This window comes from Chiloscyllium plagiosum, chromosome 17 (assembly GCF_004010195.1).
Source record: "Chiloscyllium plagiosum isolate BGI_BamShark_2017 chromosome 17, ASM401019v2, whole genome shotgun sequence".
Classification (NCBI taxonomy): domain Eukaryota; kingdom Metazoa; phylum Chordata; class Chondrichthyes; order Orectolobiformes; family Hemiscylliidae; genus Chiloscyllium; species Chiloscyllium plagiosum.
Genome location: NC_057726.1, coordinates 57,376,962 through 57,387,010, shown reverse-complemented (window position 1 = coordinate 57,387,010; position 10,049 = coordinate 57,376,962). Strand labels below are relative to the sequence as shown.

The 10,049-nt window shown below is 45.4% G+C and overlaps 1 protein-coding gene across 5 annotated transcripts in view; it reads left to right on the top strand.

The window, feature by feature from the left end:
- Window positions 1–10,049, top strand: part of LOC122558518 (adhesion G-protein coupled receptor G5-like) — a 70,725-nt gene that overhangs the window by 25,229 nt on the left and 35,447 nt on the right. For 4 of the 5 annotated variants that reach the window (XM_043707197.1, XM_043707195.1, XM_043707196.1 and 1 more), the window contains 3 exons: window positions 2,338–2,376; window positions 6,779–6,820; window positions 10,003–10,044. In XM_043707197.1, the coding sequence (XP_043563132.1) occupies window positions 2,338–2,376; window positions 6,779–6,820; window positions 10,003–10,044 (123 nt within the window). The remainder of the gene's footprint in view (window positions 1–2,337; window positions 2,377–6,778; window positions 6,821–10,002; window positions 10,045–10,049) is intronic. The other variant, XM_043707198.1, reaches the window with a different exon arrangement.

Sequence of the window (10,049 nt, the reverse complement as noted above, 5' to 3'; positions counted from 1 at the left end):
ATCATCAGTGCTTGGGAGCCTGCTGCGAAGCGCTTCTTTGATGTTTCCTCCGGTGTTTATAGTGGTCTGTCCCTGCCGCTTCCGGTTGTCAGTTTCAGCTGTCCGCTGTAGTGGTTGGTATATTGGGTCCAGGTCGATGTGTTTGTTGATGGAGTTTGTGGGTGAATGCCATGCCTCTAGGAATTCCCTGGCTGTTCTCTGTCTGGCTTGCCCTATGATAGTAGTGTTGTCCCAGTCGAATTCATGTTGCTTGTCTGCATCAACTAGCCACGAAACGACACGACCAGCTATCCTTAGTAGCCACACACGCAGACAACAAGCAACATGAATTCGACTGGGACAACACTACTATCATAGGGCAAGCCAGACAGAGAACAGCCAGGGAATTCCTAGAGGCATGGCATTCATCCACAAACTCCATCAACAAACACATCGACCTGGACCCAATATACCAGCCACTACAGTGGACAGCTGAAACTGATAACCGGAAGCGGCAGGGACAGACCACTATAAACATCGGAGGAAACATCAAAGAAGCGCTTCGCAGGAGGCTCCCAAGCACTGATGATGTCGCCTAGCCAGGGGACGAAACGTTTGCAACAAAAACTTCCAGCTCGGCGAACAGAACCACAACATTGTACTGAAGATTAGTACTTCAGAATTTGCTGCTCCCCTCGCCAAGTTGTTCCAATACAGCCACAACACTGGCACTTACCTGACAATGTAAGCAATTGCCCAGGTATATCCTGTACATGAAAAACAAGACAAAGCCAACTCAGCTAACTGACACTGCATCAGTCTCTTCTCAGTCATTCGGAAAGGGATAGTGCAATAACCTGCTCAGAGATGCTCAGTGTGAATATATCAGGACCACTCAGCTCCTGAGCTCAGTAGAGCGTCGGTCTAACCATGGACAAAAGAGATGAAGTCAAGAGGGGATGTAAAGGTAACTTCCCTTGACATCAAGGTAGTATGTGATCAAGTGTGATGTCTTAGCTTCCAAGCAAATCTGGGGTCAATGGAAATCAAGGGAAAAACTCTCCACTGGTTAGAGTCATTACCTGGTACATAGGAGGATGGTTGTGGATGTTGGAGGTCAGTCATTACAGCTCCAAGACATCACTACAGAAATTACTCAGGGTCGTATTCTAGGGGGAAGCATCTCTATCACCTCCTAATGTTCAGCATAAGTTCAAAAGTGTGGACGTTCTGTGACGATTGCACAATTTTCCGTCCCATTCCCGACTCCTCAGATCACTGTGTCCTTATGCAGCAAACAGTGGACAACATCCAGATTTGGGTTGATAAGTTCATTGTAATATGTTGACCACACAGGTGCCAGGCAACAGCCATCTCTAACTAACGACAATCCAACCTTTACCCCTTGATATTCAATGTCAATGATAATTCACAATCCCCCATTATCGACATCCTGAGGGCTACAATTGACAGAGTCTGAACTGGAACACTCACACAAATAATCTTACGATAAAAACGCAGCAGATGTTGGGAATTCTGTGGTGAATAATTTGCTTCCTCATTCCTCAAAGCTTGTCCACCATCTATGAGGTACAAAACCCAGCCTAGTAGAGTTTTGTACCATGGAATATGCCCCAATTGCCTGGATGGGTGCAGTTTCAACAACACTCAAACCACTTGATACCATCCAGGACAAAGCTGTCTGCTTCATTTACATCCCAACTAATACCTCCACATTCAGTCCTTCAGCCAGCAAGGCACAGTGGTGACAGTGTGTACCATGTCTGATATTGTTCTGCTGAGGCTCCCTTAACAACAGCTTCCAAGCTGACAAGCTCTCTGTCCATGAGAAGGAGAGAGGTGTAGATACATGGGAACACCACCTCTCCTGCAAATTTGCCTCTAACCCATACACCATCCTGACATGTAACTCTCTCATCATTCCTTCACTGTCACTGGACCAAAATCTTGCAAATCAACTGCTGTAGGTAAAAAGTAACATGCCCAAGTCCCAGAGAGCAGCTGTTCCAGTGCAGAGAGAGAGAGAGAGAGAGGGCTGGTGGTGGCTCAATGTGAGGGGAGAGGTTGAGAAGAGAATTCTTCATGGTGACCTCAGCTAGTGGGAGTACTGAACCAGCCCTGTTGGCATCGCATTGTATTGCAAACAAGCTGTCCAGCCAACTCAGCTAACTGATCCCATAATGTCTAAAGATCAAGTTTGATGAACTCAATGGAAATAAAACAACAGCCAAACAGAGATAAAATTGGTTGGCACCACTGATGTAAGAACTAAAAACAGGACGTGCTGAAGAAAAGAGATTTCCTTTTGATTTCCAACTGTCTTTTTTATCTCTGCAGAGATATGTGAGGAATTCTGTGAAAAGCTGAAATGCACAGGTCAGTGATCTCATACACACAAAAATAAAAATGGTGTGATGATTATTGCATAAAAAAGAATGAGGATGCAAGTAAGAAATTATGCATTTATAAAACACCTCTCACAACCACAAAATTTACCGAAGTGCATGACGGATAATGAAATAATTTTGATGTTTAGTCATTGTTAAACACAGCCGCCAATGTTTGCACAGCAAGGAGCCATGATTAGAGAATAATTGAATGATTTGAATGTGTGTTTTAATGTTGTTGGACATGGGATAATATAGAGAGCTGTCTCACAGACTCATCAAGCAACAGCCTGACATAATCATACTCACAGAATCATACCTCACAGACAATGTCCGAGACACCACCATCACCATCCATGGGTATAACAAAGAACAAAGAGATCAAAGAACAAAGAAAAATCCAGCACAGGAACAGGCCCTTCAGTTCTCCTAGCCTGCCCTTCCATACTAAAACTATCTTCACTTACAGGATCCGTATCCCTCTAAGGAGAAAGTGAGGTCTGCAGATGCTGGAGATCAGAGCTGAAAATGTGTTGCTGGAAAAGCGCAGCAAGTGCAATAACCTGCTCAGAGATGCTCAGTGTGAATATCACCAGGACCACTCAGGCTTATGCCCGAAACGTCGATTCTCCTGTTCCCTGGATGCTGCCTGACCTGCTGCGCTTTTCCAGCAACACATTTTCAGCCCCGTATCCCTCTAATCCTTCCTATTCATGTATTCGTCCAGGTGAATCTTGAATGCTGTTATTCTGTCTGCTACTAGCACCTCCTCTAGCAGCGTGTTCCAGGCACTCACCACCCTTTGTGTGAAAACCTGCCTCACAAATCTCTTTTAAACATCCCTTCCCTTGTAATTGTATGAAAAAGCCTCATACTTTCCACTCTTCATGTTGCGGCTGTACAAGACATTGGTTCGGCCACTGTTGGAATATTGTGTGCAATTATGGTCTCCTTCCTATCGGAAAGATGTTGTGAAACTTGAAAGGATTCAGAAAAGAATTACAAGGATGTTGCCAGGGTTGGAGGATCTGAGCTACAGGGAGAGGCTGAACAGGCTGGGGCTGTTTTCCCTGGAGCGTTGAAGGCTGAGGGGTGATCTTATAGAGGTTTACAAAATGATGAGGGGCATGGATAGGATAAATAGGCAAAGTTTTTTTATCTGGGATGGGGGAGTCCAGAACTAGAGGGCATTGGTTTAGGGTGAGAGGGGAAAGATATAAAAGAGACCTAAGGGGCAACTTTTTCACACAGAGGGTGGTACGTGTATGAAATGATCTGCCAGAGGAAGTGGAGGAAGCTGATATAATTGCAACATTTAAGAGGCATTTAGATGGGTATATGAATAGGAAGGGTTTGGAGGGATATGGGCCAGGTGCTGGCAGGTGGGACTAGATTGGGTTGGGATATCTGGTCGGCATGGATGGGTTGGACCAAAGGGTCTGTTTCCATGCTGTACATCTCTATGACTCTATGACTCTATGACTCTATCCATGCCATTCAACATCTATTAGGCCGCCCCTCATCCTCCTGCCTTCCAGTGAAAACAAACCCCATCTATCCAACCTTTCTTCAAAACTAAATTCCCCCATACCAGGCAACATCCTGGTAAACCTTTTCTGTACCCTCTCCAAACCTTCTGGTGGTGTGGTGACCAGAACTGAATGCAATATTCCAAGTGTGTCCAAACTAAAGTTTTGTAAAGCTACAGCATAACGACACAGTGTACAGTGGTGGGTGGCACGGTGGCACAGTGGTTAGTACTGCTGCCTCACAGCACTAGAGACCCGGGTTCAATTCCCACCTCAGGCAGTTCCCACATTCTCCCCGTGTCTTGGGTGGCACGGTGGCACAGTGGTTAGTACTGCTGCCTCACAGCACTAGAGACCCGGGTTCAATTCCCACCTCAGGCAACTGACTGTGTGGAGTTCCCACATTCTCCCCGTGTCTGCGTGGGTTTCCTCTGGGTGCTCCTGTTTCCTCCTACAGTCCAAAAATGTGCAAGTTAGATGAATTGGCCATGCTAAATTGCCCATAGTGTTAGGTGAAGGGGTAAGTGTAAGGGAATGTGTCTGGGTGGATTGTGCTTCGGCAGGTCGGTGTGGATTTGTTTGGCCGAAGGGCCTGTTTCCACACTATAAGTAATCTAATCTAATAACCTGCCTTTCCTCATACTCAATGCCCTTTCCAATGAAGGCAAGCATGCATTGCTTTTTTACTGCGTTATCTACCTGCACTGTCACCTTCAGTGATCTGTGACCTGCATACCCAGATCCCTCTACATACCAATATTCATAAAGGTTCTGCCATTCACTGTATAATTTCCATCTGTACTTGACCTTCCAAACCCATCACCTCACATTTGTCTGTATTAAACTCCATCTGCCATTTTTCTGCCCATGTATCCAACTTATCTATATCCTGCTGTACCCTCTGACAATCCTCCTCACTATCCACAACTCCACCAATCTTTGTTTCATCCACAAACTTTCTAATTAGCCCAGCTCCAAACCATTTATGTCGATCACAAACAGTACAAGCCCAAGCGCAGTTCCCTGTAGAATTTCCCTCGGACTCCTCAACATTGACTGTGGACCCCATGAAGTCTGAAAGCCATCAGGCTATATATGAGGTAGGTACGTTCCTGCTGATTACCATGTACCATCCTCCATCGGCTCAGGATTCAAAGCTCCTCCATGTTGAACAACACTTGAAGGAAACAATGAGGGTGGCAAGGGCACAGGATGTATTCTGGGTGGGGGATTTCAATGCCTACCACCAAGAGTGGCTCGAAAGAAGCACTACTGATGGAACTGGTTGGGTCCTAAAGGACAAAGCTACTGGACTGGGTCTGCAGCAGGTAGTGAGGAAACGAAGAAGAGGAAAAAGCATATTTGACCACACCCTTACCAATTTACTGGTTACAGATACATCTGTCTGTGACTGTATCGGTAAAAGTGACCACCGCACAGCCCTTGTGGAAACAAAACCCCACCTTCACATTGACAACAACCTCCATCATGTTGTCTGGCACTGTCACCATGCCAACTGGGACTGATTTTGAAATGACCTAGCATCCATGTGGCACTGTGGACCATTCAACAGCAGCAGAATTGTACTCCAGCACAATCTGTAACCTCATGGCCTAGCATATGCCCTGCTCAATCATTACCATCAAGCCAGAGGATTAATCCTGGTTGAATGGAGAGTGCAGGAGGGCATGGCAGGAACAGCACAGGGCATTGATAAAAATGCGATGGTAAACTGCTATAGCTGCCCAGACAGGATTACCTGTGTACCAAACAGAAACAGCATGGAATAGACAGAGCTAAGTGATCCCATAAGCACAGCAGTGCTGCCACTTCCAGTCATGAATCATAGTCTGCAATTAAACAATGAACAGGAGGACCATGCTCCCTGAATTTTACCATCCCCAATGATGGGGAAGCCCATTGCACATTCAGTCCCAATCCCATCTCCTCAGATACTGAAGCAACTTGTGTCTGTATGCAGCCAAATGTGGATCATACCCAGGTTTGAGTTGATAAGTGCCCAATAATAGTTCAGCCACACAAGTACTAGACAAAGGCCATCACCAGCTAACGGGAATCCAACCACTGTCCCTTGACATCCAATGTCAATGGTAATTCCCAATTCCCCATAATCGACATCCCGAGGGATACAATTGACCAGAATCTGAACTGGAGCATTCAAATACACGGGAACACCACCTCTCCTGTAACTTCCCCTCTAAGCCACACACTATCCTGACTTTCATCTCTATCATTGTTTCTTTATTGTTGATGGATCAAAATCCTGGAACTCCACTGCTAGAGGTATAAAGTAACATAGCCAAAGTCCCCAAGGGCCACGGAGAGAGACCGAGATGGCTGATTGTGGCCCAATGTGAGGCGAGATGTTAAGAAGGAGAATCCTTCCTGGTGACCTGAGCTGGTGGGGGTACTGAACCCGCACTGTTGGGATCACCCTGCATTACAAACCTGCTGTCCAGCCTACTCAGCTAAGTGACCCAAGAGGTACAATGGTCACTATTGAGAAACCCAATGAAGATAAAACAGCACCAAAACAGTGAAAATGTAAATAAAAGATCTGTGGATGCAGTATATCAAAAGCAAAAGTTGCTGGAAAAGCTCAGCATGTCTGGCAGCTACTGCGAAAAGAAATCAAAATTAACTGAGGAAGGGTCACCGGACCCGAAAGGTAAAATTTGATTTATGTTCACAGATGCTGCCAGACTTGCTGAGCTTTTCCAGCAACGTCTGTTTTGTTTTTGAGTGAAAATAAAGGTTGGCAAGACTGACGTAAGAACTAAAATCAGGATGCCTCCACTTTTTGATTTCCAAAAGTTATAGCTGTCTTTTTTATCCCTACAGAGAATTGTTGCAAGAAATGCTGCAGTTATCTGCAACCCAAAGGTCAGTAATCTGATAAACACAAAATAAAAAAGTATGACAATTATTGCACAGAAAGCATAAGGATGAAAGTAAGAAATTGTGCATTTATAAAGCACCTGTTACAACCTCAAAATCTCCCAAAGTGCATGACAGGTAAATAATAATTTTGATGGTTAGTTATTGCTAAACATAGCAGCCATTGTTTGCACAGCAAGGACCCATGAGTGGACAATAGTTGAATAATTTGAACGTGTGTTTTAATGCTGTTGGCCATGGGATAATATAGAGAGCTGTCTCACAACTAGTCAAGCAACAGCCTGACATAGTCATACTCATAGTCATACCTCACAGACAATGTCCTGGACACCACCATCACCACCATCCCTGGATATGTCCTGTCCCACCAGCAGGACAGACCCAGCAGAGGTGGCTGGTGGGTGGGATTCAGTTGGGAGGGATTTTCCATAGGATTTCTAAACATTGATTCCAGACCCCATGAAGTCAGAAGCCATCTGAAGGGCAAGGAAACCTCCTGCCGATTACTGCATACCATCCTCCCTCAGCTGAGGAATCAACGCTCCTCCATGTTGAACAGCATTTGGAAGAAACAATCAGGGTGACAAGGGCACACAGTGTATTGTGGGTGGAGGATTTCAATGTCAATCACCAAGAGTAGCTCAGAAGCAGCACAACTGATTGAACTGGACTGCAGCAAGTGGTGAGGGAACCCACAAGAGGGAAAAAAGCTACTTGACCACATCCTACCAATCTGCTGGCTGCAGATGCATCTGTCCAGGCCAGTATTAGTAAAAGTGACAACCACACAGTCCTTGTGGAGACAAAATCCTACTTTCACATTGAGAACACATCTCTCATGTTGGGTGCTGCTATCAAACGGTGGAATGGTGGCTGAGTGGTTAGCATTGCTGCCTCACAGCAGTAGGGTCCCAGGTTTGATTCCAGCCTTAGGCGACTGTCTGTGTGGGGTTTGCACATTCTCCCAATGTCTGCGTGGGTTTCCTCTGGGTGCTGTGGTTTCCTCCCACAAGCCAAAGATGTGCAGGGTGCGTACATTGGACACAGTAAATTGCCCATAGTGTTAATTGCATTAGTGAGAGGGAAATGGGACTGGGTGGTTTTCAGAGGGTCAGTGTGGACTGGTTGGCCTAAAGAGCCTGTTCCATACTGTAGGGAATCTAATCTAAATGGGATAGATTTTGAACAGATCTAGCAACTGAAGACTGGGGCTCCATGAGGCACTGTGGACAATCAGTAGCAGCAGAATTGTGACCCAGCACAATCTGTAACCTCATGGCCCAGCACTTACCCCACTCAAGCATTACCATCCAGCTCAGGGATCCACCCTGGTTTCATAAAGAGGGCAGGAGGGCATGCCAGGAGCAGCACCAGACAGCATGCAATGAACAGTGTTAAGTGATCCCATAACCATCAAAATTAAACACTGCAGTGCTCCCACTTCCACTCAAGAATCATGGTCTACAATTAAACAATGAACATAAGGACCGTGCCCCTGAATTTTGCCATCCCCAATGATGGGGAAGCCCAACACGTTGGTGCACAAATCAGGCCAACAGCATTTACAAACATCTTCAGCTCTAAATGCCAAATGCATGATATTTATTGGCCTCTTACAAAGAATGATGTAAACAAATGGCTATTGGCAATGGATACTGCAAGGCGATGGGCCCTGAAAACATTCTGGCAATAGCACTGAAAACGTTGTACCCAGAACTTGCCACTCCTCTTGCCAAGCTGTTCCAGTACAGCCACAACACTGGTCAAAAAAGATGAAGTCATGAGGGGTCAAAAAGGGAACTCTCCTTGACAGCCAGGTAGTATTTGACCAACTGTGAGATCAAGGAGTCTGAGTAAAACTGAAGTCAATGGGAATCAGGGGGAAAACTCTCCATTGATTAGAGTCATTCCTGGAACATAGGAGGATGGTTATGGTTGTTGGAGGTCAGTCATTTTAGCTCCAGGACATCTCTGCAGGAATTCCTCAGGGTAGGATCCTAGGCCCAACTATCTTTAACTGTTCCTACCCTCCAGCATTCTCTGATGATTGCACAATGTTCATTCCCATTCCCAACTCCTCAGATACTGAAGCAGCATGTATTAATAAGTAGCAAATCCGCACAACATTCAGGTTTGGGTTGGGAGGTCCCTAGAAATATTTTGGGCCACACAAGTGCCAGGCAATGGCCATCTCCATCTAATAAGAATCCAACCATGATCCCTTGGCATTTAATGTCAATGGTAATTCCCAATCCGCCATAATCAACATCCCGAGGGATACAATTGACCAGAATCTGAACTGAAGTATTCATATAAATAATCTGGCTACAAAACCACATCAGAGTTTGGGAATTCTGTGGTGAATAACTTGCCTCCTCTCTCCTCAAAGCCTGTCCACCATCTAAGAGGTACATATCCTGAGTGTGATGATAAACGTCCCAATTGCATGGATGGATGTAGCTTCAACAACACTCAAGATGTTTGACATCATCTAGGACAAAGCTGTCCACTTGGTTTCCATCCCAACTAATACCTTCATCATTCACTCTCTGAGCCAGCAATGCACATTAGCTGCAGTATATACCGTGTATGATATTGTCCTGCATTAACTCACCAAGGCTCCTTTGACAACAACTTCCAAGCTGGCAAACTCTGTCAATTAGAAGGAGAGGGCTGCAGATACTTGGGAACACCACCTTCCTTGCAACTTCCCCTCTAAGCCAGACACCATTCTCACTTGCAACTCTATTCCTACACTGTCACTGGATCAAAATCATAAAAATCCATTGCTGGAGGTAGAAATTAGCATTGCCAAAGTCCCACAGGACCGCTGTTTCATGGAGAGAGAGATGGCTGGTGGCAACTCATTGTGAGGGGAGAGGTTGAGAAGGACAATCCTTCATGGTGACTTCAGCTGGTGGGGGTACTGAACCAGCCCTGTTGTCATCACCCTGCATTGCAAACCAGCTGTCCAGGCAACGCAGCTAACTTGACACCATAATGGCCAAAGTTCAAAATTGAGAAACCCAATGGTAATAAAACAGCACCCAAAGAGAGAAAATATAGGTTGGTATCACGGAGGTAAGATCAAACAAAAAGGATGCCCCCAACAAAACATATTTCCTTCTGATTTCTGAAACTTGTGGTTGTCATTTTTATCGCTACAGACAGAAAATGTAATCAAATCTGCAAAAAGCTGAAACCCAAAGGTCAG